The following is a 27,966-nucleotide window of genomic DNA, read 5'->3' as shown; positions in this document are numbered from 1 at the left end:
TGGGTTTAGAGGAATTTGCACCAATCTTCCCAGCACTACTTTGCAATACATTTCGGAAGCAAGTTAGATAAGAAAAAGAGGCAGGGACTCAATAGAAAACATGATCCCTTAACTGCTGGGTTTACACACATTACCACATAACAGAGTCTTAAATAGGTGTCGAGAGGCAGATATGCAGTCATTCAAAGGCTCTGCCTCAGGTATGCAGCTCAGCAGGCCTATCTCTCAGTCTTGCTTGCACAGTCACCAGAGCATGAGTCAGTCTCAGTTAATATTTAACCCTCCTAAAGGAGGGAGCTTTAATAAAAGCAGGCTAAACAAATCACAAAACTTTAAAAGTAAAGAAATTGATTTTCCATTTGTCTGTGTGTTTATCAGCTTTATGGACATTAAGGAGAGATGAGGAAGGTGAAGGGTCTCCTGGGATCTCAGTGCCCTTTGAGGACCTGGATACAGATGGCCAGTATGTTGAGAGGATATCCATCATTTCTGACACAATGCCCCTGTTAACATAAGTCCCAATCAGGCAAATAAAGCCATGTGGGCAGGAGTCAGTGGTCACTCCTCTTTGACTCTTTTAAAAAGACAAATCATGACAGTCACCTTGGACCTCTCCACACTACTGCGCATGTTATCATAACAGGAAAAGCCAGAAGGTAGACGCACCTCTCTCACACAGACATATTTAAACTCTCGAATCATACATAACATGCACATCATATCTACAAATATGAACTCACTGCATGCATTTTTGCATGTCTCTGGATCTCATTTAGTGCTCTATAGTGGCTTGTAAGCATTTCATAGAAAGCTAAAGTGATTGGAGCCGAAAGATCAGAGGGACAAAAACAAGTGGCCAACAGTGCAGACTCACGGATTTTCACTTTCTTGGGATCAAGCTTGTGGACTTCATCCTGCAGAATTTGCAGGCGCTCCTCGATCCTGCAGGATCTTCTAAACACCATCCCCGCCTCCATCTCGATGCCCAGGAAGATGTCGCTGGCATGTCGGGAAAGGTCGGAAAGTTGATGTATTACGTTAGTCAGCGTATGACAGCCAACCTCATCCAGCGATGAGAACAAAACGGGTTTTCGCAGTTTGCGTTTGCCGGCTTCTTCCCTGGGTTTCCAGCCATCCTTCTTCGCCGATAGCCTGCTCACACGGCGGGGCTCGATATTCCTCTGGTGAAAGGGCATATTTATTTCATACCAATAACTCCAGCGGGACCGAAAAGTGTTCACGCCGAGAAAAACAAAGCTTTAAAACAAACCCAACACGAACTCCCTCCCCGCGGTTGAGGAATAATCCTTGAATCCCGCCATATTCTGATTTTCAAAGCATGGGGACTTTGTGCTGCTGTACACTGCAGACGTTGCCTCCTAAAGTCTATTCAAATTCAACCAGACACAGTGCAGGCTGGAAAGAAAAAAAAATCACAAGGAAAAGTAGGGAAAAGTACAAATAAAAACCCGGAAAATACTACAACCACCTGTAGCGAGTGGAGCCGGAGCCAGAAAGAAACGCAGAGTTTACCTGCCTCCCTCCGGAGAGAGCGGCCTGTCACAAAACAAGGACCGGAGCTCTTCAGAAAACGGAACAAGGAAGGAAACGAGCAGGAAACCTGGAAGCTGTAGATCCTGGATCGTATTTTTTATTTATTTATTTATTATCTGAAATCAAAATTAAAATCTTTCTCAAATGGTTTGACTTAATAAGTCTTATACTTAGTTTTTTTTTATTATATATATATATATATTTATATAGAGTTAGTAAATCTCTCATCAACCCTAACCCTGACTTTACATAAGTACATTAACCCCCCCCCCCCCCACCCCCCAATAAATAAATAAATAACTGTCGAACACAAACATTCATTTTATTAATTTATTATTTTCGTTTTTCTGCAACTGAAAAAAAAAGCCATCCATAAATTCAAAATTTGAGTCAGCTTAAATGGTCTAGTACCTGTCACACTAATTTTGAATATGTCGAGATTGTCAGACACAAATGTAATTATATGTATTTTATAATTTCTAGAGTTTATTTCAATTTCTTACATTTTTAGCTATTTTGAGTTAGTAAGTCTCGGATCGTTTCTCAGTTTCTCATATTCATGAAAGTCATCAAGTCAAAAATCATAGCGTTAACAAAATGATATGTAGGTAGCGTAGTCTGGATACTTTGAGGTAGTCATGTTATTTTCTTGCTATTTCGCTAATGTTTCTCTTGTCTGTTGCACATTTATTTTTAAAGGGGAATTTGCCCACAGTTATTACAGAGCAAACAGACATAAGTTTTTTTCATACCATTTAAAATAACCTCATGGTAACACATTCTCTGAACACTTGTCTGTAATTTATGACCTCAGTGTGTGCACATGGCATGTTTGTCCAGCTCCTCTGTTCACCATCTGACATTCCCATATCTGCTCTTTAAATTCCTCACAGCTCTTTTCAAGGGCACACCATCCCCTCAACTCACTTTTAAAATTAACAGGCCACAAGTTCAGTGGATGAAGTCCTGTCTCTGCTCCGTAGCTATTAATGCGCCCCCTGGTGTCTTTTAGTGAATACTGCAACTCCCAGCATAGTTGCAAGCATTCCTGTCACTTTCACCGTTTTCTCATTACTCAATATGTTCTATGTGGCAATAGTTTAGTAGCACGTTGCTCAATATTTGCATGTGAAATGTTGGATTTATGCCCCCACCGCTCTGAATATTGAGACACCCCACATACACAGAAAACACAAAGTTAAGTGGATTGTTCTCTCAGGCATGAGCAATATCCGCATTTGTCCTTCCCTCAGCACAAATTGTGTTTGACAGGAAAGCAGCGTGAGGATGACACATTTACTACTGGTGGAAAAAGGAACAAGCCTGACAGTGGCGTGTTGTTCCAAGGCCATTTTTTGGTGTCCTCACATTTCCCGTATCCTCTGTTTGTTTAAAATACAAATCTTCTCGCCACTTAACTACTGGGAGGCAAGACCCATGAGCTTGTGTCGCTGCAAATCAAGCACATGGGTAATCAACTGTGAGTGAACCGGCACTGTCTTCTTATTAAATGAGTTACATCCACTTGTGCTTTTTCTGCTGACGCCTTGGTGCTATAGAAACCAGAGCAAGCAGCAATAAGCAGACAATTATAGAGATGAAGATACGTTTAATCAAGATTAAATATATGCCCAAAAAGATCTTGCAAATCATAAGAGATCCAAACATTAAAACCATACAAAAAAAATGAAATTTTATGTTAAGGGAGTCTCGTACTTTCTACAAGTTTTGGACTTTCATTCGGGGTAAAATGCACGTGTCATACTACAGTGCATTCATTCGCAAAAAACCCACAGCCTTCTTCCACATTTAAAAACCCATACATAAACATCATTTATAGAATTATTTACATACAAGGCTTAAACATCTCAAATCAAACCCTTTGATGAGCCACGAACAAAAAAAAAACAAAACACATCACATTTGAGGTTACGGGGACTTTCTTGACGTTTACGGCTTGTGTGAGCCGCAAGTAGTGACATTCTGTTGCACAAATCATTGAATGGATTTGGAGGCAGGAGTCATTAAATAATGATGCTCTGCAAACACTGGAGGGTTAACTGGCTTGCAAGATACTCCGCCTCTGTCTTTAAAGTTGCTTTGCATTTACACACACCCACACACACACACAAAAAAAAAAACTAAAGTGTGATAAAGTGAAATCAAATGTCCTCGATGCCCACTTGCCATATTCGACAATCACTTTGATTCAGAGAGCACAGTTCATACAGCAATTCTCACAACGCACTCAGATGTTGGGTACATATGTCATGCGTAGCTGAAGAACAGAATGAATCTAAATTACATTTTCAATAATAATAAAAAAAACATTTAAATGTTAGTAAGCAACCGTGTCACGCAGAACACAATTCTAATCAGCTCTTTTTTCCTTTTTATTTTTTTAATTCATAATGTTTGAGATGACAACTCAAAGAGGAAGAAAGGAAAAAAGTAGACAAAACAGAGTTTTGTGTTATGGATTTTCTACACAGATGTAACAGTGTGTTATGACCTAAAAAAAAAAAAAAAAAAAAAAAAAAAAGGATGGTTAGTTGAGTTTATTGTCACGTGCGTGTCAGAGCTCTGAACAGGAAAACAGGAATGATAAAACAAATCCCCCTGCTAACATTGACAACACAAGCTCTTTCTTTTTTGTGAGTCTTTAATTAACAAGTGGTGAACAACACATATGATAAGGGACTGTCAACAAGCAACTTTTTTCTTTTGTAAAAACTCAAACGGAAAAACATTTGTGGGAGAACGGAAATTACTCCTACACCGATTTGACTTTTACACTTCTTACACTGTGACGCTTCTGCAGCCGATAAGGCTCACAGCCATAAATTACCATGTGAATGATGTTTTGCACACCCTCCTTCAACACCCATGTTACTGAATGACTTCTTGCCGGTCCTTCATAAATGATGCAAGTTTAAAAAGACACACACTGCTGTTGTAACCTGACTCTCGAAATAAGTATAAGAAACAGAACGTTTGCGAGAAGAAGATGAAAAAGACCACTCGTTCCACTTCACAATCCTCTCAGATCTTCATACAGGTACGGTGGCTTTGTGACAACAAAAAGGATGAGCAGGTTTGAGAACCCGGGCTGTTTAAATGAGTGAGAACACAATTGGCAAAGACCAGACGATCTCTGAGTAAAAGGCATAGTGTTATGAAGCACATCTTTAATAATAAATTGATTTCTAACATTGTCCTCTGTGTACTTTTGGGATAAACAACCACCTTTTCCACTCAAAAGCAAACAAACAAACAAACAGAAAAAGAAAAGAAAGAAAGGGAAACATAGGCTCGTGGAGCCGCCAAGTTTCCATTTGTGGTTATGATAGCATCACTTGGAGCACAAGCAGCCACAACGCCACCGTGTTGGACAGTGCTGGGCCGGGCTTTGGTGACTTAAGTGGAGCCCAGGGGAGGAAACTGGTGAAATATATCATGAGAGCAAAGTCCTACAGCTTGGTGTGAATGCAGCAAGGACAGGTGGTGAATATACAACGGGTATACGCACTCCTCTTCCAAGGGCTCGATAACGGGATCTAGCATGGGTGCATCTTGGGTCACGCGTACACATACAGTAAATACATATTAGTCGAGTCTCCAGACTACGACTCCAGATGTGTCTCTTTGTCTCCCTCTGGTGGTTTAATCCAGAATTAATCTGGTAGTTTCCTCCTTCACACACACGCACACATACACACAAATACAGGCTGCCTTCACACAAATCTTCACCCTCCCCCCCCTCACAAACACACACACGCGTACATACATATATTTATATATACGAACATACACACTCCTTGGCTCCCCTTGTGTCTGTATTCAGGCTTATCTGGTGTAGTAGACTCTGTAGTAAACACTCTTGGAGCGCCAGAGTGAATAGGAGTTGTCGAACTTGAGCAGGTAGACTCCGCGACCTGGGTACTGGTGGCTGCCGGCGTACACCTCCTCATGACAGTCCCTCCGGTAAACCGGTACAATCTCATCCACCTGAGGCTTCCCTGCCTCCTTCTTGGCCTTCTCTTCCTCACTGGTTGGCTCGCCTGCAGGTAAAAAAACAAACAAAACATAAACAAAAACACAAAAACAAAACAAAAACAAAAAAAACCACCAATGCATTATTTGCGCAAACAAAAATACATTTTGTGCTGTATGATTTTTGCATTACATTCCAAGAAATGAGCCCAACAGTGGGTATTCCTTACAGGTTAGTGTGAGAGGTAAAGAAAACACTAGAACTTAAAGGTGACAAAGCATCCAAACATTTAATTGGACTGTGAGAACAGCACAATATCAATATTATTTAAAAAAGTGAATGTTGTTCAATAATTTGACTGCCAGTATTCAGTCATATGCTTTCCTTTATATGACAAAAGATAGGCAGGACTTTTGTTACAATGGCAAGAGTCAGTGGATAATTAATTATAAGTGTAGGATAAGAATAAAATATTAATGGAAAACTAGTTACTAATCTCTCAAACGGGCTTATAACTGAAGCCACAGAAATAAAGCACAAGACAACACTAATTAGAGCATTGACAGCCTTCATGCAGACTTTGTGTGTACATGTACAGAAGTGCATGAGCATCATGACAGACACTTTTTTTTTTTAATTTCTTAGCAAATATTTTATTTTCCCAGTAGTTTTGTAACAAATAACTTGGCACTAAGTGATATAATCGCATGTCTCTCGTTCTGTGGACCGACTCCACCGTTCTGTTGTGCAGAGGGCAGCAGTAGGCTACGTTCACACTGCAGGTCTTAATGCTCAATTCCGATTTTTTGATCAAATCCAATTTTTTTTGTCTGCTTGTTCACATTACAAATAAAATGTGACCGCAAACGCGCTCTAGTGTGAACCCTCAAAGCGGCCCGCATGAGCAAAAGAAGACGTCACACACAACGCCCTCTGTTTAGATCCAGACCAAACAGTATTATTTGACTGATGGCCCTTAATATAAAGACTTGTTTCGGGTCTTACGTTTCCCAATTTTGCTTTAAGTTATAAAGCTATTTTGTTATTTACATATGGCCTAATAATTATCCTTATTGCTGTTTTAGAGAGGAGCGGTGCTTCAAAGGATAGTTACAGATTTCTGTCAGAATCTGCAGATTATACAGTACGAATAAAATGTTCACGTTTTTCCAATGCTGTCTTCCCAACAGTTTCACTAACATCTACACGGGATGGCCACGAAGCATTCGCGATGTCTTATCGGGCACTTCTCCAGCGCTGATACTTGGCGTCTGTCTTGTGTCAGTGACGTAAAAGACGGATTTAATGCAACATGACCATTCAAACAGCAGTCGCTTTCTGAAACATCAGATATGTCTCGCATTCAGTACCACATATGAAAGTGACCCAGATCGGATTTGAAAATATTGGATTTGTGCCATTCACACTGTCATACCATGATCGGATATGGGTCAAAAAAGTCCAATTTGATGCGCTTTCGCATGCAGTGTGAACGTAGCCGTAGTGTCACACACAGTTAACCAGTTCTCAGCTTATTCTGATATGACAAGCATTTGAACTGACGGTAGTTCTCTTAAGCAAAAGGATGACCACCATCGCCAGCTACAGTCCAAGATACTGGAACTGGAGCACCATTAACGGTGGGACAAAGTGCTTTTTGGAGAGGGATGATCAACCTGACCAACAAGCCAATCAGCAGGGAAAATACAGGAGGGGAACAGTCAGGGCTAACTGGTTAGAGGCAACTAAACTTTCAAAATAAGAGTTTAAGTGTTGCCACTAGTAAAACTATATAAATATAATTCACTATTTAAATTCCCTATATATTATATATAAAAACCAAAAACAGCTGTACGGCTTATACCCAACAGTGAAAGGAAACAGTCACAGTAGTGGTTGACACAGCCGCCTAACCCTGGTTCGATCCTGGGGGGAGAACAAATCATTGTAGGGGTTGTATGGGGGCATCCAGCATGAATAATTAACCAAACCAATCATGGTATGATTAAGTGAGAAGCCTCAAGGCTGTAATGCATAACTGCTGTTTACATAATAATAAGGAATGTGTTTAAGTACAGCAAGTAAAAAAAAAAAAAAAAAAAACTACCCTCACCTTCATCATCTTCATCCTCTTCACTGGACTCTGACACGTGCACGCTGACTGAAGCAGAGGCTGCGTCCGTCCACTCGAAGAAGACCCCAAAGCCGATGTCGTAATAGTCTGTAGCAAACTCCCAGAACAGGTACGAGCCGTCTTCATGAGTGGGAACACGCACCGTCACCACCTCGCCGCGCCCCACCGTGATCACGCTGTCTGCGTCCTGACGGATTTTCTCCTTGAAGTCCTTGATCTGTGGCCGTGTCCACATGGAAGGAGCAGCTATGACTGGTGGGGATTCTGCTGCAATCAAAAGGAAAGAGAAGACATTATCTATTTTCTACCAGATTTCTTACAAAACAAACAGTGCATTCCCTAATAAGCGATTCCCTTCCAGCATATACAGACCGAATCCCAAACAAGCTCAACTTGGAGGAAACCTGTGTGTCTCAGAACGATCAGAGAAAACCAGAATCCATGTGCATAATAGCAAAGATTTGTTTTTGCAGGCACAGCTACCCCAGCTTTATTTATCATTCCACTGAACAGGAAGAAGGAAGTCATTTGGAAAGGGATATGTGTTTTGGATTCACACCAAGGACTTTTGCATATCTACTGTGATGTCTTTTACTCCTGTAAGCGGAATATGTGACTGGAGGAAACCTAAACCAACACATTATTGTGTGTCACTTGTTCCAGCTCTTCTGCCCTCCAGGTTACATCAACAAGGGCACAGGAGATAAGCATCAGGTTTCAAGCTTGGCAGACCGCTTCACTGCTCTGACAGAGAGCTTACCCTGTCTGACCCCTAGTCATTAGCCGCTCCAATATTTCATGCTTTTATTTTGAGATGGATATAGAGCAGCCCACCAACCTAATAAAGGTCCATTCTCTGAGACCTCTTCTGCCGGTTCAGGCTCTGGCTCCCGATCCATACTTTCTGAGTAAGAGTCTGACTGGCCTCCATTGATTGTTGGAGCTTCTTCTCCAGTCTGTGGTGAAGCAGCACACAATGGTCCGGCTGAGGATGCGGGGATGGGTTCACCTGTGTGGAAGCTGCTAGATTCTAGGGTGCCCTGCACCATTGAATCAGACTGCTGCTGCTTCTGTAAGGCCGCCTAGGATGAGAAAGAGAAACCAACAATCTAGTTTCACCAGGGCTGTGTTAGGGTTGGATAAGATTATTAACAATTAAATTTCCATCTTCTGGCAACATCCTATACATCTCGAAAACCGAAGGGTCTGTTTTTCAGCTTTGCTGCATACGAGTAGACCTAGGGCTAGACTTTTGAACAACTGATTTGCTCAGGGATTTTTCATCTTAGTCTTTGTTTGAGGTTTTTGTTTACCACACCTGGCTGTTAAAAATGGTATAAAATAAAGTAATTCAAGTCAAAAGGTTTAAAACATTTTTGGCTATTTTTCAATAACTCCTTTGCAATTTAACAGTTCACTTGAGCTGGAAGGACTCTAAAGGGAGGCCGATGTCTTACAGGAAGGTTTTATGCATCAGTCAGGATATTAAAGAGGACATGAATAAAGGTGTGTGCTGTCAAGACATATACCACCCAGTTTGGAAGGCTAATTATTAGCAAGGGATTTCTACACTAAATCTATCCTAGATAATACAGCTGCTAGGCTCTGACACACATTCCTTTCAGTCAGATAATGAAGAGTTAATTAAGGGACTAATCTCAGGGGTCAACTGATCAGATTGAATTTGGGGCCAAAGAAAGACCTGCAGGCAATCCTTCTAATCTATTCTAAGTACTCCCACATTAACTGCAAATCCTATATATTGAACAATAAAACTCAATCAGTGAAAAGTCTATGTTATGTTGAGATTCTGCATCCTACCTGTTGCTGGGCCAGCTGGACCTGGTAGAGCTGCTGCATGTACTGCTGATAGTGCTGCTCCTGCAGCTGACGGATGAGGCTCATCTGCTGCTCAGGGCTGTTTGGGTACTGCTGAGCAGCATACTGTTGGAACTGCACCGCTGTCTGCGCATTTAATGCTGCCATTATCTGTTGTCTGGTTACATTAAAATGAATGACAATGGAAATACAGGAAAACAACAGGAAGTCAGACAGATTTGTAGTGAGATTTTCATCTTTGGGCCAAGTGTCAGCACAGGACTAACCCTTGTTTTCGGTCTCACAAAATACGTGGAAATAAAAAGTGATTTAAAAAAAAAAAAAAGCATACAGATTTAAATACAAAAGGAGAGGAATGCTTATATATAAAATTAAAAAAGAAACAACAAACACCACACATACTTCTGCTGCTCAATCCGTAGCCTCTCCTCTTCTGCCTGCCTCCTTTCTTCTTCCTCTCTTCTAAGCCTTTCCTCCTCCTCAAGCCTCCGTCTCTCTTCCTCCAGCCTCTGTCGCTCCCTTTCTTCCTCTTCCCGCCTTAGACGCTCTTCTTCTTCTCTCCTGAAGAAAAGAATTGAATGATTTAAATAATGTAAATGGATAAAAATGCATAATTTACATGCAAACAAAAGCCCAAACTGTGAAATATACATGAATATCACGACATTCTAACAAGGTCAAATACTGTATAACCTATCCACCCAAACTAACCACAGCTTTCCAGCTTTTCTAGATAAATAGAGAGCAAATTGAGGTAGAAACTAAATTTAAGACACACTAGCAGATGAATGTCCCTTGGACAAAGAAGCTGATCCTCCCACCTTTTCCTCTCCTGCTCCTCCCTTTCGATCTTGTGTGATGTGACGTATGGGGCAAAGAGGTTACAGCATTTGTTAAGTAGCTTGACAAACTCCACCATGGCATCGTCCTTCTCCATGTTACCCAGTGAAGCCCACTCTTTCCTGCACACAGGTCAAGGTGTAGACAATAATAGGTGCATTATTTTTTTAAAATTTCATTCTGAACAGGATGATTTTCACCCATTGTCTGAATCCATTTCAAACTGTTAATGAGTAAAAATGCACGAGTGTGTATTTCCTGATACAAAGCAAAAATCACTGAGATGTCCACTACAATCCAAAGGTCACATGCATGAACACACACACACACACAAGCTGGTGTTACCTGCGGTCGTTGCCCAGGACATCAAAGAAGCCGACCTCTGGTGAAGCATCGGGATTGTAAGGACCGAGTAACACCTGTTTGTGCAGAGCCACCAATCGAAGCTTCTCCTCATAGGTCGGGTGGAAGGCCTTTCCATCTTTATCTGAAGGCAGCAAAGTGGAAGCAATGAGTTTGCAGGCAATCCTGTTAATGTCCACCTGCAGTGAATACTACAGTGCAGCTTGTGTGCACAACAAGGTAGTAAAAACTCCCACGTACAGGAGTGTTATGTTCTTGTGCCAAGACTATAAAGCGCAGATAATTACTCCTAACTGTGCTCTCCCACTCTAAACTTTTCAAGCTTCTTTGTGGTTAAAATCATTAAGAATGAAACACTGAGATGACATTAGTCATACCTAAAGCTTGATTTAAGGTGAGGCAAAAGGGAGATTTAGGCAGCTGAGTTGAGCAAGTTGAGCAAGTAGACCTAACCCTGTCTGACACACTGACAAGGATACAAAGCCCAGATTACTATCACACAGAGTGGCAGCCAGGCCCCGACCTGTTTGCACAGTCATCACAAGTGTTCTGCCATAATACAAACAGCACAAATGCCCAGTGTTCAATGCAGCTTACACTTGTGTACGATGACTGGAAAGTATGGACACAGTATTTTGCAGGATTTGTGGCTTTTTGTAAAGCAGACATATAGAACTAGCTAGAATGGTCAGACTGCAGAATATAGCCACACATATCACAATTTCTTTTCCAATTATTCAACTACTTAGGGTATTTCAATATGCTTTAAATCCACCCCAGCATGTCCAGAAGGCCTAAAAATGGCTCCCAGAGCACACATAAAAGTAGTACTACAAGTAGTAGCAACATAGGAGTGATATGAAAGGGCAGGTGTAAAAACAGTCAAGCCGTCACATAAACCCCCCCATAGACTGAAAACGTGGTTAACTGCTTTTAGGGGCGGCGAGCTAAAACTATGCAGCAGTTGTATCCTCAGAATAATAATTCCTCCAGCACAGCAGGAACTTGTCATTGAGTACTTTGGGAGGAAAAATCTTTGAGGGCAGCTGCCACCTGATGCAGTCCCGCTTCAGTCACAGCAGAGGGAGAGCGTGTTTAAAAGCTCCTGAACACATCCCAGAACAAGCTGTCATTCAATTGGAATGGAAATCTTCCTCGTTTGGTGGAGGAAGCATGCATAGAAATATGCAAACTGGTAATAAGTATAGTCACTCCTCTTTGGTGCAAAGACAAAAACCCAGAAAGGAGACAACAGTGGCAAATCAGCTGACACAAAGGGGCCACTCACAAGTGCCGTGGTTGTTTTACCCTTTAACGGCCAGCAGCGTTAGATACTAGTTAGCCGTGAAGCTAATGTAACACCGAGGCTGACAGCAGTAGCACCAGTCCCGGTGGTGACAGCTAGCAGCTAATGCTAGCAACCTGCTAGCCTGAACCAGCGAGCGCCACACTTTAAACTGTTCGAGCAGCTTTCTCACCGCTTGGGGATTGAAACAAACATGAAGTACCTTTAAAAAATTTAAGGGCCATTCCGTACAGCTCCAGCAGAGAAAAGCCCCATTTCCTCTCTATCGCACATTTGGCAGTCTCTCCATCTTCGCCTTCAGCGCCGCCCGGCTTATCTGTGCTGGGTTCCGTGGGTATGGACTCCGGTTCTTCGGCCTGGCTCTGCTCGCCCTCCGGGTCCGGAGTGAGGGTGAGGCCATCGATGGAAACTTCGAGCCGGCTAGAAGTAGCGCTGTCGAGGTCGCCGCTCTGAACCTCTGTCGCCATCATGTAGACTGTCAGCTGAAGCAGCCACGTACCTACTTCCGTTTCAATCTAGCGGAAGTTCCGGTTGTTTTCTCTCCCCTCACCGATGTAAATAATGACGAGGTCTTACCAACAGATAAAAAGACTTGCCCAAAAACAAACACCCCCCCCCCAGCATTTTATTAACCGTCATGTACACTAACGGACACATATAAAAATTAACATGTATTTTAAAATATGCAATGGATAAATTGTCTTTTTTTTAATCGATTTTCCATGTTTTCCATGTAACGATTTTATAAGCTTATGCTTCTTCCTGCTCCTTTTTGAACATGAAGGTTATTTGTAGTTGTGGTTGCTCGTTTTCCTTTTGTTTTGCTTTGTTTATTTGTCTCTTTTAATTCTATGTTGTTGTACTTTTTCAACATGTTCAAAATAAAGATACAATCTATCAATGTCAATAACCGGTATGATCATCCCTATTCTTCAACACATTTTGAACTCACTTTGTCAAGCTTTCTTGGAATGTCTTTAAAAAGTCTTTGGGAATAGTTCTCCAGGCTTCTTGAGGAACATTCAGATCTCTTCTTTGGATGTGAGGAGCTATCCGGGTATGCTTTTTACTGCACTGGCAGTGTGTTTGGGATCATCATGCTGAAAAAGCCATTGCCAATCGGATGCTTCCCAGTTTTGTTTTGTTTTTTAGTTTTCAAAACACACTGCACACCATGCTGGAATATGCCATATTTTCGGTTAATAGTTCTTTGGGAATAGTGCAATAATACTTGACTTAGGGGCCTTTTTATTATGTTGGAATGATTCACAGGTCAGTGTAAAGTGACTTAACAAACAAACAAAAAGAACTATCCCCCTGAAAATGATCAGTTACAAGGACTGGACAGAAAATTTATGAAAAAGCAGGCAATGTCCAAAGAAAAACTTTAAAAAACCTTCATAAAGCCTGGAGAACTATATATACTATGCTATACTAATGTCCCCGATGTTTTATTTGTAATTAGCTAATGATGGTTGCTGCATTTGCCCAGGTGAGGTACATTGACAGTAAGACTTGGCCTAAGCTTTGGATAATACTTATGCACATTTTGAATGAGCACATGCTCTCCAGCTCCTTAAATTATCCTTCAAATACACAAATATTGTACTGAAATACATTATAACAAGGGCCCATTAGACAGGTGACATTTTAACACATTGCTGAAAACCTGTGAGAATACTTTGCCTGTCTGTCTGCAGGGTAAATGTATAGTGGCCTGGCCCAGGTGTGAACTTGCTTTTGTTTGGGGGCTACAGGAGCAGCAGTATTAATCCCCCACAAGAATTTAGTCCAGTGTTTGCTTGTAGTCCAGCCTGATAACTACATCTTATCAGTATCAATCAAATTAGATCTGCTTTTTAATCTAATTACAGTGCCCAGTGTCTGTCATAGGCTGCCAAACTAAACAAACTATATAACATACCACAACAGCTAAGGTAAAGCTGCAAGGAATTTTCATGCAGTTGCTGTACTAGGTTAGCATTTTTAATCTACCATGGCTTGTCATCACAAATCAATGCAAAAAAAACAAACAAACAAACAAACAAAAAACCAATAACAATAAATAAATAAATTGTCCATGCTATGATCTCCAGGTCCATCAGAAGAATGTCACAAAACATCAAGAACTTGAGGACCCAGATTTTTAGCATAGCAATCTGGTTTGTGCACAAGGGGCAATACCCCATTAGGGCCCCCAGACAAAGCACCCTATGAACTGTGAATGCTTTAGCCAACAAGCAAATCCTATTTGAACAAAAGTAAGTGTCGAAGTACAGAGATCAAAAAGGTTAAGATTACCGTTACGCCGCGGAAACAAAAAAAGACACACATTAAATATGCACACACAAGTAAACATGGACTTAAAATGATCAAAGTACATTTAAAAAAGGGAGCAGAGCATGTGTTATGTCAGAGTCCCCTGGTGGTCCGTCATTGTTGCAGATGTTCATTAATAAAGGACCCTGCACCTCCATCAAGAGTACGGATTAACATATGAAGAATCACCTAAAATTTTGGCCTGTCAAGGAGTGTTGTAGGTACTCCCCAAGAGTAAACAATGCATGCTCTATTTTAAACGCTGACAAACACATTGCCAAATTTGCACTACACTCCCCAGATGACTTAACCCAGTAAGCTCTGTATCCTGTAAAATCTGTGAGAGGAAATATTGCAAGGAATCTGGAAATTGTTGCATTGTCAGATCATAGCATAGTGCAGAATTCAATCTGCAGGCAAAAAAGTGGAGCATGAGGCACAAAATTGTTTAGTCTGTCTTTGGGGAGGGAGGGCTTCCTGACCTCTTGACCCAATCCCCCCTCTGAATCAAACGGAGGTGACATATTCAATAAGACCTGCCCGCTCCCAAGTACTTTTTAACCGTGGTTTGTGTATTGAAATCCACTTTGTTGACACTGATAAGGCTCAGGAGGCATCATTTCCCACAAAGTAAGGCTTGTGTGAGGGGGCAAGTCATGGAAAATCTATGCTTTCTTTTACCTCCAAACATAGCTTATAACCTTCCTGACAGATGTGGACAATTCAATATTTTGTCAGTTATTAGGGTTTAAAAGGTTTTTAAAAAAAAAAAAAAAAAAACTTGAAAAAGCCCCACAGTCTGTGGTTACATCATCTGATAACATGCAAAGGCTTAATGACTTGAGAGTTCACAACATTCTAGAAGGACTCCTTAAGGTTGAGATCAGGGCTCTATACTTGGACTAAAGGTCTGTTGCAGAACTGGTTGTTCTTACTGTCACTGAAGCAAAACTAATGCCACATATAACAGCAAATTCACTTCAATGAGGTTTACTGCCAGGAAAATTCTTCAATAGTAGTTATAGATGGCAATAAATGTTTTGCCATCTAACAAAAGGGTTTTTATATGGTGTAAGAAGTCATCCTTTTAACAGTCGTTTCTGCAGTTTCAGATTTTATTGACAGCTTTGTTTTGTTTTTGTTGTTGTTGGTTTTTAGGCTTTGGGATACTCTGGGATGCTGGCATGATGCAGAATAACCTGTATAAAGAGCCAGTCTTGTTGGGTATACATAATTATTAAATCATGCCCTGTTTTGAGTTAGATTAATAATAATAAAAACCTAATGCTTGCGCTTATATCTGTTTTCTCACAGCGTCCTGGTATAGTCCTTTGAACTCCTCCACCTTTTTTGGGAAATTGCCGTTTCCGTCTTTCTCCCTTTGAAGGCTGAGGGTCCATTATTGCTTCATCCATGCCAAAGCGGATAAATGTTTTCTCTGCCGATGTGTATTGAGCGTGCAGATTCCATTAAAACTCCTTTAAACAGACCTGCGGCCGGACCATCGTTCCAGGTGTGATTGCTTCACACCTCTGCTGGCCCGCAGACGTCTGAAGTTGCTGCACGGCCGCTGCAGTGCCGGTCGGCCCCGATGGCAGACCCATTCACACATCTAGACAGCTTTACCTTTGATCACAGGAGGATTTAAATCCGGCGAGCGCACGGATCTCAAGCTCAGTCAGTCAGTCACCGGGGATAAAGCGGAAAGGATGTCTGCAGTTCAGGGGAATATGCGCGTCGGGGAGGCGAACCAGTTCCACATGTATCACGAAGGGCCTCTGCAGATGAACAACGCCGTGAATCCAGGTTGGTGGCTCTGGGATCATTAACCCCAACAAAAAGTTAATTTTCAAATACCGGCCTAACAGCTGCCTCAGAGCTCAACTTACGCAATGATAATTAAATTGCGCCTGCGTCTTCTTTTCAGAATGTGGACCTCCGGACGGTGGAAACTACTTCAACCCCGCAAATCCTGTTCCCAGGGCGGACAAATGCGTGGCAATGCTGACCCACAGGAGAAAGAGGACCAATTTCACCCAACAGCAAATCAAGGTGCTGGAGAAAGTTTACAACGACACTAAATATCCCGACATCTTCCTACGGGAGAGACTGGAAGCTCTGACTGGGCTGCCGGAGTCCAGAATTCAGGTGAAGTCCGGTTTAAACGCCACACTTTGTTGAATTGGTTGATTTATTTTGCATGGTCAAAGGGCAAACACAGTCACTTAAGATCACAGGAAACTCTCGCTACTCCACACTTGTGGTAAAATTGGATTTATGGAGTGGTAAGATGTGAATTAACGGATTTCCAAAATTGTAGGTGTGGTTTCAGAACAGAAGGGCCAAGTCTCGTCGCCAGGTTAGCTCATCAACGTCCACAAAGGTCAGCAGCACGCCAGCAGCTGGTCCCTTTATCCAACTCCAGAACAGGATGGCTCCGGAAAAAGGTAGCTATTAGCTTTACTCACTAGTTTTGTGCTCACATCCTCACTCTAACATCAGGTCAAGCCTGCTCAGTGTCACTCATTGTAGTTTTAACTTCAAGTTTGTGGCTTCTTTTTTCTACATTCTAAAACATGTTGCTTAGTTTTGTTTTTTTTCCCCTCTCCATTGCAGTTTGTGACAATCTTCACAGTGCTGAAGTACATCAGATGGGTGGTTTTGGACTAGAGGAAAGTTTCAGGTCTACAGTGCACCTACAAGGCATCGAGGACACCCACAGGAACACTCTTCCAAGCAAACCCAGCAGCTACGCCCAAGCATCTGCCTCCCGCATCTATGACAAGGAGGGCGCCAGAATGAATCCAGAACACATGCAGCGACACAAGCAGAGTGCTGGCACTTCGAGCTGCAGCGTCCCTCTCTATCCCAGGAGAGAGCACCAGACAAACATGGACGCCAACATGACCAACAGCCAAGCTCCAAAGGTTTTGGTGGAGTATGACAATTTCCCACCAAACAAAACCATTGGACCAGAGATGAAAGTTGTGATTCCTCCCATCCCAATGCAGAACCCCTTCAGCACACCATCATCATCTAAGGACAACAGATGCCAAATGCAGTATCCGCAGGCGAGGGCCAGCGGGGACAGGTTCGATCACTTTTCCCAGATCCCCGCCAGAAAGATGCAGGACTTCTCCGACTCGGATTCTGATTGGGAAAATGAAGCAATGGCAAACTTCAGTGGCTTTATGTGATGCATTACAAAAGCTACATGTATCATAAGAGGTGTGAGAGTGTATTTATTTTAAAACTATATATAAAAAAAAAAGACATTTGTTTTGTATGAATTTGTTTGTTTGTTAATAAATGAAACAAAGCCAAAACCTGCTTTTCAATATTATGTTTAATATAAAAAGAAACATTTATATACAACTGCCCGGGGGCACTCTCATATACAACTTTACAAAAACTGAAAAAAAGGAGAATCTCTAGGAAAGAACTGTTGATGGGGTTTAAAGGTCAGTGATGCAGACTTAGTGTGGGGGGTGTTGCAGCAACAGCCGATGTAAAATATGGAAACACTTAAGATCAAAACCCCAGAGTTCTCCTTTATAAAAAAATACTGAAAAAAAAAAAAACTCTTTTCAGTGCGCACAAAATTACAAAAGCCATTTCAGAATACACAGCAGAAAGGCTGACAATATTCCTAATAATCAGATATTGTACAATTATCTACAATAACTTTTTAATTATAAAACATTCCTTCGCGTTCCCCTGTACTTATCATTAAAGGAGCAACAGAACACACAACTTAGAGGGAAACATCAGAAATAGCAAAATATTGTTGCATAACCATACACACCTACTCAAAAATAAATAAATACGGGCAATAAAAACTGTTAAAACCTTATGTTTGGCACGTGAAACCAAATAAATAACAGTTTTAATATTTTGGAAATGTGGAGCGTGGCAAAAAGCTTTAAGACTCTTTCGGGTTTGTGTTCATTCAGTTGGGTGCACAAACATTTTGATACAACAAAAGCTTGTGGGTAAAATATTCAGCATTCTTCTCTCCATTCCGATCAAAACTTGAGGAAATCTGGGAAGAACTCAAATTGAAGATCCACAGCATCGACATGAGCCTTCTTTGTAGTCTTTTAACAGTCCAGGTAAAAGCACCATTTCACAAGACAAACATGGATATACCGCACTTCCGTGTGTGTACATGCACCTGTGCGTGGGCGGGACGATGCAGGTACTCAGACTGCATTGGTGTTGTTGGCAGCGAATGCATGCAAATTGCCCAGCTGACTAAGGCCACTCTGGATGTGTGCCACATGGATCTCAACGTTATTCTGGAAGCAACTGGAAATGCAGAAAAATAACCAAAGTTATGAAGAACAGTTAACAACGGAACAACCAGGTGGTCCTGCAACATCAGCAACTTTTGCTTGTTCAGCAAATGTATGAACCACTAAACAGATTGCAGATAATTGTAATTTGTTATTTCATCATATATCTTAGAAAGGAAAAAAATATTTTAGCATCCACCAATAAGCAAATGATACAACAAACAACACCATAACACATCAAAATTATTTTGGAAATTTCAGAATACATGTTGTATTAGTTAAAATAAAGTGTGTATAAAAAGAATAGCCTCGCTTTGAAATTGACAGGTCACTGCCTACATTATAAACAAACTTTGCAGCTAGCTAAAACAAACCAATTTTAGTAAATTAATTATTGTAAAAGAACTGCAGCCCTCCTCAGTTCTGCTCTCTTACTCTGACTTTTACTTTGTAATTGCTCTGAATAGTCTCCACAGTCTAGACTCTGTGATCAGTTCAGCTAGGGTTCCTATGCTGCTCGGCACAGCCAACAACCTGCCCGGTTCTCCACATGTCCTGCCATACACTCAACATCCCACCCTGTTCAGCTCTGCTGTAAATATTTTGATCTAACCAAATGCCCTAAATAGTTATCTGTCAATCACATGCAGCTAGCTCTGGCTCATTTTACATTATCATTCACATCAAAGTGTGTAAATGTTGTGTGTTGCTCAGCAACATGCAGCAGTTTGCATAGACTTCAGTGGGAATCAAAATGACTCCAGTAAAACTAATGAGAAAGTTATTTATTTTTATACCACATAGCTGCACTATCCTATTTTAGGAAAAGCCATGAAATATGAGATTATACTGTTTTAACAGTTACACTATTTTGGGAGTTTTGAGATTCACAGATAATAAAGGAGAAAAATATTCAGTTTTGTCTTAAAAACAGTCATTCTTGCTCTTTTGTTAGAAATGGATGGAAACACTATTTGGTCCTTTACCTGAGGTTGGAGGGATCAATCGATGCTTTGATGTCATTGAGAGAGTCTGTTAGAGATTTAAACTCAAATGAATTCAGATCCCCACCATCTGCCAAACACTGAGACAAGCCAGGAGAATGAATGATTAACAGGTAATCAAATCAGAAGTCATGGATGTATTATATTATATTTACTGATTAATTGATAAAACATATATTGTATTATATACTTGAAGTTCAACATTTCTTAACAAATTACTGCTGCGAAGCTCTAAATTTTTGCATTGAATTTCAAACAAATTGTTTTCTTGCACACAGAGTGTGACATCCTAACATCCTCTCCTATCATCCTGACACACTTGTGATAAAAATACATCTTCTACCTTGATCTGTAGGAGCAGAGCAGTGAGACGGGAGATGAGGTGTGTGAGGCTGGGATTTGCCACACTCTGCTGCCCATCCTTCATGGCGTTGATGCGCATTTGCACCATCTGCTGGGCCTCTTCTTCACTACGCCTCCGCAGCTCTGTGGGATGGTCTGCTGGAACCATGCCCTGATCAGGAGCGAGCTGGAAAGATGTACACTGATGTTTAACACAAGGCTCTCTTACTCATTTGTTTCCTTACTCGTTCCTGACTAACAAGAAAAAAAAAAAACATGCTAGAATTATCAGATACTGCAATAAAATATTTCAAGTTTAAGTGTAAGCGTGCCTTTTCACTTACTTCACAGCAGTACTGCTGAACTTCATGAAGAACCTTGTTCAGATCTTTATTTAGCTGCTCCAGCTCAAGCACGGTGGTAGCATATCGCTTCTGGAAGTCCAGATCAATAGGCATCGAGTATGACTTCTGAACACAAAACAAAAACATAGCTGAGGTAAGCTTGATGTGGATATTTCAGAAGCATTTAACATGTTTTAAAGTAACTTAACTATAATGACTTTACCAGCTTCTCAGCTTCTGTATTCATTTCTTTCAAGTGCTTGATGTGCTCTTTCTTGATCATGAGGATTTTGGACAGTCTTGTCTAATAATGGACAGAAAAACAAGACAAAGCATTAGAACTACATTGAAGGACGTCACCTTTTTAGTTTTCAATTTGACAGGAATTCCTTACCACTTGGACCAGGAAATTGACAGGAAATCCTCCCAGTGTATCTCCTTCAGCACCGGGCAGTTTGTTCCTCCATGGTGACTGGGTGATAAGAGGGTCATTGTCCTGTTGTTTAAAAAAAGGCCAGTTAGATCAACAATCTTCATTTGAAATCTGTTTTTAGATGGGCAAACAGATACACAGCTGTGAAAAAGGTGTCCGGCAAAGGTTTCACTGGCTTTTTTTTTTTTACAGAGGAATCAGCTTCTAAGGGGGAATTAAGTGATTGCGCCACTAGCCCACCTTGGAATTCTTCAGTCTACCCACTGATTAGCATTAATGTATAAAACGTATAGTGTATAGTAGGCCAAACAAAGCAGTTATTTGAAAACAACAAAAAAAAAAAAAAAGAAAAAAAAAAAGAAAAAACAAAACTCGAATATGGCCAAACGTGTCAGCAAATCAACAAATGGTAGTAAATGTAGTTTCAGAATACCATATGGACAGGAGTGGTAGCAGAGGGATAGGGCCCTCTAGGCGGAGTCATGAGGCTTTGCATATAGCGTGCTGACCGATGCTTCTGGGCAAAGGCTGAAATGGGCATGGTCTCATTAGGTTCATTGCTCTGGAAAAGAAAATTACAATAAGATGGTTAATAATATGACCTGTGAAATTCCTACGATACAGCTATTGGCATTTCTTCTTCTTCTCCTGTGTGGCAAAATCACACTGAGAGTGAAGCTTTTATGAGAGTTAAGTTAAAGTGTTTACCAGGACTTCATAATCAGGCACAGTGTGAGTTCCCAGGCCAGTGCGGTCAAAGGTGACACGATAGGTGGCGGCACTGGTGTCTACTGCATCAATCTGCCCTGTGAACAGCCCATCATGGAGTCCTCGGAGACGAGCTGTAGAACAAAGATAAATGCACTTGATTTAAACCTGAATAAATAAATAACAAATAAATTAATTATTCACATATGGAGTCTGATACAGCCTACACCACACCATTAAAAGGATCTGACTTTTTACGAGTACAGATTCATTTGGTGTCTGAAATAGCCAAGTAGACGCTTTGCTATTTGTCCATCCAAAGATGTTATTGGCTTGATTTCTTGGTCCTTTAATTGTCCATAGTTTTGATCAAATTCAACTCCAGTACCATATTTTAAAATGATTGATTTGTTCACTGTCTTGTGCTCTTATTGTTCAACTTTCTCTTTTTTTTTTTTTTTTTTTTGTGTCCCGTTTGGATCTTTAGCCATCAGAATTGTTGTTTTAAGGCCAAGAAAGATGCCAAGCGGATTTATTTTACCAAGTGGATCATCATGGCCTTGCCATATTGGTCCATTTGATTGACCTTTATTATAATTATGAATTTATTTTATTTTCAGTTGCTACAAACGGGACAGACATGACTGGGGGATAGGACAGGGAGAAAGAATGAAAGAAAGAGGGAGAGAAAGAAAACCAAAGGGGAGAAGAGACGGTGAGAAGGGGGGGGTCACCTGTATGGAGAAAAAAAAAAAACAGTATTTGTTAGGAAAGACTGCAGTCCTTCAACTTTGAAGGAATTTAGCAATTCCTTGTTTATGCTCGCCAATAAAGTCAACTGATAAAGCAACAGAGTGTAGACAATCCTTCAAATATGCGTTGCTATACTACAAAAGATCTGTACAATCACCACAATTTCAAGGTGGGCACCTCAAATTAGCATATGGACACACGTTTTGTTTCATAGAAAATAACGTTTCTATGAAACGTCATCTCATCACAGTCGAGCTAACCATTGATCTTTTGGATACAAAAATCATTCAACTTGACCTTTGAGGGATCCGTTTTCATTTGTGCCATAATTAGCATATTAATTCTTAAATCATGACCAAACCTGTGTTTTGTGAGGTAAATCACAGTAAAACTGCTCTAATTAGGTCATCCTTAAGTTCTCCCGAAAAATGGCTGATAGATCAGGGGACAGATAAAATAACTTCTCTATCTCTTAAGTTCAATTCCATGAATATATCTTTTGAAAGTGCAAAGCAGAAAAATGTAAAATGCAACACTGCAGCTCATTTGAAAATCTTGCGCTCACTTCAGTCATCTTACCGGTGACTTTGGTTCCTATGATGAGAGGCAGAGGGATTTCATCAGGAAGATCTTTGCAGTTTGACACGTCAGTTAGTTTTCTTTGCTGCAGCAGCCGCATTTTCTGCCGTTTCTGCCTCAATGCTGTTCGCTCTTCAGCAAAGAATGCAGATGAACACCTTGAAGGGACAAAAGAGCACAGCAATGTAATGCCAGTTCTTTTTATCCTGACACATCAAGTCCATAAGGAAACTGTTCCATACACTTATGTAAAAATCACAGCGTACCGTCGAGGTTTCCCCATCAACCTCCTTATTGTACCCCACTCAACTCTGGTTAGCTTTCTTGTTTTCAGGTTGGGGAAAGTCTCCTTAAGACACAGGCAGAACTCATTGTCACCCTCGAAAAGAGGCCTGGAAGAAAGAGAAGCAACAGTAACAGTTTTATAATTACCAATTTGCTTTTCAAATCAAATCAAATCAAATCACTTTTTATTGTCACATCACATGTGCAGGCACACTGGCACAGCACATGCGAGTGAAATTCTTGTGTGCGAGCCCCACAAGCAACAGAGATGTGCAAACACAACAACACAAACGAGCAAAATACAAGAATGGCCAACCTGAAACTAATAAATATATGTACAATATATAATAGTGTATGCATTTCTGGATGTGTATACTAAATATTTTCCTACGTGTGTGTGTGTGTGTGTGTGTGTGTGTGTGTGTGTGTGTGTGTGTGTGTGTATACACATTTTTACAAATTAAATAGTAAAAAAAAAATAAAAAATAAAAAAAAATAAAAATAATAATAATAATAATAATAATAATAAAATATATAAAATATACAGAGTTGAATATGTGCAAAACAAGTGGCATTTATATACAGTGTGGAGTGCATAATGTTCAAGTTCCAGTAGTGAAGCTGAGGTGTCTATGACGTGTTTTGACTAACATGATAAGCTGAATTAAGACCAGTTATGCGTGGGTAACTTATTTTTTATCTCATTTATTTATGTGTACTCATCAGGGAACAAAAATAAATAAATAAATAAAAATCAGACTTTACCTGTCAATATTGGAATAAAACCATTCATAGATGCACCATTTGTGAGCTTTGGGCAGTTTCAGCAGATTTCTTAATCTCAGCCCTATTTTCTGGGAAGCCTTCTTATCTGGTGTCACGATGTTAGAAAATTTCTGTGAGGAAAACCATTAAAACAACAGTCATTTCATAAACAACAATATGGTAGGCATTTTAAAGAACTCCTTTGGAAAGGGTTACATTAGACAAATCATATTCTGTTATGCTGTAGAGATATGATGAACTTATTCAATCTCAGGCACACCAACTTGGTCAGAAAGCATAACCTTTGAAACTCACATTACCCCGCAAGGAGCCTTTTTAAAAAATTCTAGTTTAGATTTTATATATTTGTGTGTGTATATGCGTATGTTTATTCATATACACATATGGATATCCAAAGTTAAACTCTATCTTATTCTTTTGGCTATTGATTGATTTTTATGTTAAATTTAAGTTATTAGCTATAATTTGGACTCACATTTTATCTTATTTTAATGTTGACATGATGTTCAACTCTTTGAAGACACTCGTACCAAAAACAGGTCAGGTATAAACAGATAGCTTTTGGACCAAAACAAACCTCAAACAAAGTTGAACTTTTATACTACGAAAACTTTCAAACACCCAAGTGTAATATATCTCGTCACAAGTAATCCAAGTGGATGAGCACTTTTCAAAGTCAAAAGTCAAAGTCAACTTTATTTGTCAATTCTGCCACATGTACAGGACATACAGAGAATAGAAATTTCGTTACTCTCAAACCCTAGATGAAACAGCAAATGAACATTTAAATATAAGAGAGTGAATAAAAAATGCAAATAAAATAATTAAAAAGTAAAAATTTAAATAAATACAATACAATTTAACAAGAAAGCTATGCAATATACAATATACAATATTCAGGTAAGGGTAAATGACATTGAGTGTAAACCAGGCAGAGTAGTGCAAATAGGCAAATAGTGCACTATTTTCACACACAATTTACTTTACTTTTAATCTTGGGCCTCGTAAACTGCACAGGTGACACAATTATCTTAAAGTTTAATATGAACAGTGCTAACTGGAGCATTACCAGGAAAATGTATTAACTGCAATATATACGTGATCGTAAGGAAGAATGCAATCATTACCTGTGGTGTGGTGGTGACTCTCTGGCTCCTCCGTGGAGATCTGGACGGAAGACGCTGCTGCGGTGGCTCATCTTCATCTCGAAACAAACGGCTCCGCTTCGAGCTCCGTGTAGGCTGCAAGAACAATGTAAATTCAAAATATTACCAACAATCTATAAATAACATTGTGGCATTCTCCATATTAGGCGTCTATTAGCAGTAGAAATTCTGGCATGTTGCGTTATAAATAGCCTGGCTAACACAAATGTTACTCTGGGAACTCTCATGTATAATACACAGGTTCTGAAATAATATCTAAGTAAATGTAAAGACCCCCATTCATGCAAAATGAGATGAAATGCATTTTCCTTCCAGTTCCACATCACATTACACTGGCATGAAACAACTTAATGGAGGTAAGAAAATCAACTCCTGAGATGTAAACAGAACTGCAAAAGACTTAACTATGCTGCTAAGATGAGCAAAGGGCAGTAACTATGCATACACTAACGATATATCCATACATTACCATTTTCGGCCATAGCTCTCTCACATAAGATGAAGTGACTTTCTTTCTTTTCATTTTAAGAAGAAATAATTGTGATTTTTTTTAAAAATATCAAACCCTGTATTACTGCATTGTAATAATTAACTTCTTGGTTGCTAAAAGGAAAGAAAAGATACACTGAACTGCTCCCTTATTTCCCAACGGGTCACCACAGTGGATAGTACTTGATCTGGTGCAGCTTTGACATGATTGGTATTCTTTCACTGAAAAATTCCAAAACCGTGGCAAAAAAGTAGCCGGAAATGCATCAGGAGGAATCAATGGTACTGAACAGGCCAATTACAATAGCTGCGGCTTACACTGACACCACATTTAGTTCCGTTTCAGTGGAGGTGTGCGTCATGTCATGCCTTAGGGTTTCATCATAGGGTTTTAGAGGGATTTCCTGTTATGACATAGTTATGGCACAAATTTCCCACTGAAGCATAATTATGGAGTAAGGTGACTATGTTAACCACTATACCATATTTTTCATATTAGTAATTAAAGCAACGTGTGTAACAGATTCTCTTTGTTTTCGAAGTTTTCATTGCTTTCATTGCATTAACTTACCGTGTCCATTGTGACAGAGGAATGCCGTGCCCTGGTGTTGTGAGCTCGAGGGAAGCTGTTTTTCTCATTCAGAGTGTTGGACAAACTGCCCTCTGTGAGAATACCAACATATTTATATACAAGAACACCAAAAACAGTTTTTAAATCAGTAATTATATCTTAACAACCCTATACCAACAGACAAAAATCACATGCAAACAATAACAGGACCATTATGCCATGTAAGCTTGCAATTAGAAACTATTACAGAGCTCTGACCAACGTGATCTGACACAGGTCTAATCGATATAGTGAGGAATTCGAGTCAACGTTTCAGAAGCACCCAGTATATTTGTAAACAGTAAAAAGCATAAATACAAGGGAATCCATACCTTTAAGACTGACGAGTGCCTCTGCTGAGGAACCTGAGGAAGAGAACAATTTAGGCTACATTACTGTAGAGCAGGGGTGCTCAATCCCAGTCCTCGAGAGCTACTGTCCTGCAGCTTTTAGATGCATCCTTGTTCCGACACAGCTGAATCAAATGAATGGCTTGTTATCAGGCCTTTTCCAAACTTGATGGCATGCTGAAGAGGTAATCAAACATTTGATTCAGCTGTGTTGGAGTAGGGATGCATCTAAAAGCTGCAGGACAGTAGCTCTCGAGGACTGGGATTGAGCACCCCTGCTGTAGAGCATTAAAAAGCATAAAAAAGCAACACCACATAGACGAAATCTAAAACGGTGCAACTTTGATAAATATTATTTGCCAGTGTTCTCCTTTTTAAGTTACGAAATGCTCATTTCACCTGTCGCAGAATCAGTAAGATGGTGCTTTAAACCCTGACAGCAGCCAGGCAGGTGAACAGGAATTAAAAATAAAGCTAGCGGACTCGGTTAGGCCTTTACCCCCAACTGGAGCTGTCAGACACGGGTGTAACATCAGCTGTGGGCAATTCGTATCTACACATGAGCCGGACAAGCTAAGCTATGAGCTGTAAAATAACGTTATTTACATTAGGTAAGTTCCCAGAGACCGTTTTAGGTGTAAACAGACAAATGAACTGGCAAGTTTCCCTTCACAAGATCAATAATGATACATAACGCATAACTATAACCAGGGTGAAGGAACGCTAAAAATGATGAAAGTGTCATGGAAAACTAAAATAAATCAATAAAATAGAAAATAAGTCCAGCAAAACAGATAGCTTGTTAGCAGCTAGTGGCGTAGCGGCAGCCTTTTTGTTCCTGCTATACGCGATCTAAGGTTAGCAGACGTTAGCTCGGGGCTAAGCTAACGGTATTTGTTCACCCAGTTGGGCTAGAGTAACTTGTTCAACTCCAACATTAGCCATGGTTAGCCTCTCGCGCTAACAAGCGTTAGCTGACTTAGACAGACCCGGTGTCTGTTTGCGTCTAAAATGAGCTTATGAAGTCCGCGCAGAACCTATAATAGCCATTACATGGTCAGCGATATCGGGTTTTGGCCAGTTATTTATTTTACCACCGCGGGACTGCTGCTTGTTTACAATGCAAAACTCCTTGAATTTGTGTTGTTACTCACTCTCGTCTAACAGCTGGTCCATCTCCGCCATCTTGAATTAGCCGCGCCGCTTTTTCAAAGACCTTGTCAAAATGCATTCTGGGTCGGGACTCTCTCTGGAGGGCGATTTGAGAAATAAAAATCCCGTAATTTGCTTAAATGGTAGCTTAATAACTGCTTCCAGTAGTTTGTTTATCTAAACAAATACATCCACTTTCTACACATCCAACTTTTACATGTTAAATGTGAAGTTAAATCCTTGGGAAATCGTTTCGTATCAAAAACTTGACTCGGAATGGGAGCATAGCAACCAGCCATTGTTTCATACGCCACATCAGTT

General features: G+C 40.3%; 4 protein-coding genes across 8 annotated transcripts in view; 1 reads left to right on the top strand and 3 right to left on the bottom strand.

Moving 5' to 3' along the window:
* nhsl1b (NHS-like 1b) overlaps nucleotides 1–1,533 on the bottom strand; it is a 108,776-nt gene extending 107,243 nt beyond the window's left edge. The window contains exon 1 of one of the 3 annotated variants that reach the window (XM_004541785.5): nucleotides 875–1,533. In XM_004541785.5, coding sequence (XP_004541842.2) covers nucleotides 875–1,196 — 322 coding nt within the window. In that variant the 5' untranslated portion in view covers nucleotides 1,197–1,533. The remainder of the gene's footprint in view (nucleotides 1–874) is intronic. The other 2 variants (XM_004541781.5, XM_004541783.5) reach the window with 2 other exon arrangements.
* Nucleotides 1,534–3,143: 1,610 nt separating this feature from the next.
* On the bottom strand, nucleotides 3,144–12,596 carry acbd3 (acyl-Coenzyme A binding domain containing 3). 2 transcript variants are annotated; one of them, XM_004541790.6, is made up of 8 exons: nucleotides 12,233–12,596; nucleotides 10,707–10,848; nucleotides 10,343–10,483; nucleotides 9,924–10,082; nucleotides 9,504–9,678; nucleotides 8,521–8,764; nucleotides 7,662–7,946; nucleotides 3,144–5,615 (listed from the first exon to the last, which is right to left on the bottom strand). In XM_004541790.6, the coding sequence occupies exons 1-8, from the start codon at nucleotides 12,498–12,500 to the stop codon at nucleotides 5,401–5,403; spliced, it is 1,629 nt and encodes a 542-aa protein (XP_004541847.2). In that variant the 5' UTR covers nucleotides 12,501–12,596; the 3' UTR covers nucleotides 3,144–5,400. The 2 variants fall into 2 exon arrangements, with proteins under 2 accessions (XP_004541847.2, XP_004541846.2); XM_004541789.6 differs by having other exon boundaries at nucleotides 7,662–7,949; nucleotides 12,233–12,595.
* A 3,337-nt stretch (nucleotides 12,597–15,933) lies between these two features.
* On the top strand, nucleotides 15,934–17,649 carry mixl1 (Mix paired-like homeobox). The gene is made up of 4 exons (XM_004542351.2): nucleotides 15,934–16,155; nucleotides 16,277–16,497; nucleotides 16,670–16,796; nucleotides 16,966–17,649. Exons 1-4 carry the CDS (start codon nucleotides 16,059–16,061, stop codon nucleotides 17,544–17,546), a joined length of 1,026 nt encoding a protein of 341 aa, XP_004542408.2. The 5' UTR covers nucleotides 15,934–16,058; the 3' UTR covers nucleotides 17,547–17,649.
* Nucleotides 17,650–17,676: 27 nt separating this feature from the next.
* Nucleotides 17,677–27,926, bottom strand: lin9 (lin-9 DREAM MuvB core complex component). Of its 2 annotated transcripts, none has more exons than XM_004541792.6 (15): nucleotides 27,648–27,926; nucleotides 26,476–26,508; nucleotides 26,105–26,196; nucleotides 25,006–25,119; nucleotides 23,858–23,988; nucleotides 23,074–23,199; nucleotides 22,808–22,965; nucleotides 21,476–21,609; nucleotides 21,201–21,329; nucleotides 20,729–20,830; nucleotides 20,558–20,638; nucleotides 20,335–20,460; nucleotides 19,992–20,177; nucleotides 19,631–19,728; nucleotides 17,677–18,657 (listed from the first exon to the last, which is right to left on the bottom strand). In XM_004541792.6, the coding sequence occupies exons 1-15, from the start codon at nucleotides 27,676–27,678 to the stop codon at nucleotides 18,552–18,554; spliced, it is 1,647 nt and encodes a 548-aa protein (XP_004541849.2). In that variant the 5' UTR covers nucleotides 27,679–27,926; the 3' UTR covers nucleotides 17,677–18,551. The 2 variants fall into 2 exon arrangements, with proteins under 2 accessions (XP_004541849.2, XP_004541851.1); XM_004541794.5 differs by lacking the exon at nucleotides 27,648–27,926 and adding an exon at nucleotides 26,893–27,612.
* Between the last annotated feature and the right edge of the window lie 40 nt (nucleotides 27,927–27,966).

Source organism: Maylandia zebra, linkage group LG15 (assembly GCF_041146795.1).
Source record: "Maylandia zebra isolate NMK-2024a linkage group LG15, Mzebra_GT3a, whole genome shotgun sequence".
Classification (NCBI taxonomy): Eukaryota; Metazoa; Chordata; class Actinopteri; order Cichliformes; family Cichlidae; genus Maylandia; species Maylandia zebra.
The sequence above is the reverse complement of the archived record's forward strand: the minus strand, read 5'-3'. Positions and strand labels throughout refer to the sequence as shown.

Excerpts from the sequence above, each read along its gene's own strand:
- acbd3 (XM_004541789.6), bottom strand. The coding sequence starts at position 12,500 with ATGATGGCGACAGAGGTTCAGAGCGGCGACCTCGACAGCGCTACTTCT. Across the intron at positions 10,849-12,232 it reads GGCCCTTAAATTTTTTAAAG|ATAAAGATGGAAAGGCCTTC; the intron begins GTACTTCATGTT and ends TGCTGCCTTCAG. Across the intron at positions 10,484-10,706 it reads GTCCTGGGCAACGACCGCAG|GAAAGAGTGGGCTTCACTGG; the intron begins GTAACACCAGCT and ends ACCTGTGTGCAG.
- mixl1 (XM_004542351.2), top strand. The coding sequence starts at position 16,059 with ATGTCTGCAGTTCAGGGGAATATGCGCGTCGGGGAGGCGAACCAGTTC. Across the intron at positions 16,156-16,276 it reads GAACAACGCCGTGAATCCAG|AATGTGGACCTCCGGACGGT; the intron begins GTTGGTGGCTCT and ends TCTTCTTTTCAG. Across the intron at positions 16,498-16,669 it reads TGCCGGAGTCCAGAATTCAG|GTGTGGTTTCAGAACAGAAG; the intron begins GTGAAGTCCGGT and ends CCAAAATTGTAG.
- lin9 (XM_004541792.6), bottom strand. The coding sequence starts at position 27,678 with ATGGCGGAGATGGACCAGCTGTTAGACGAGA. Across the intron at positions 26,197-26,475 it reads GGCACTCGTCAGTCTTAAAG|AGGGCAGTTTGTCCAACACT; the intron begins GTATGGATTCCC and ends GTATTCTCACAG. Across the intron at positions 20,831-21,200 it reads CTACCACTCCTGTCCATATG|GACAATGACCCTCTTATCAC; the intron begins GTATTCTGAAAC and ends TTTAAACAACAG.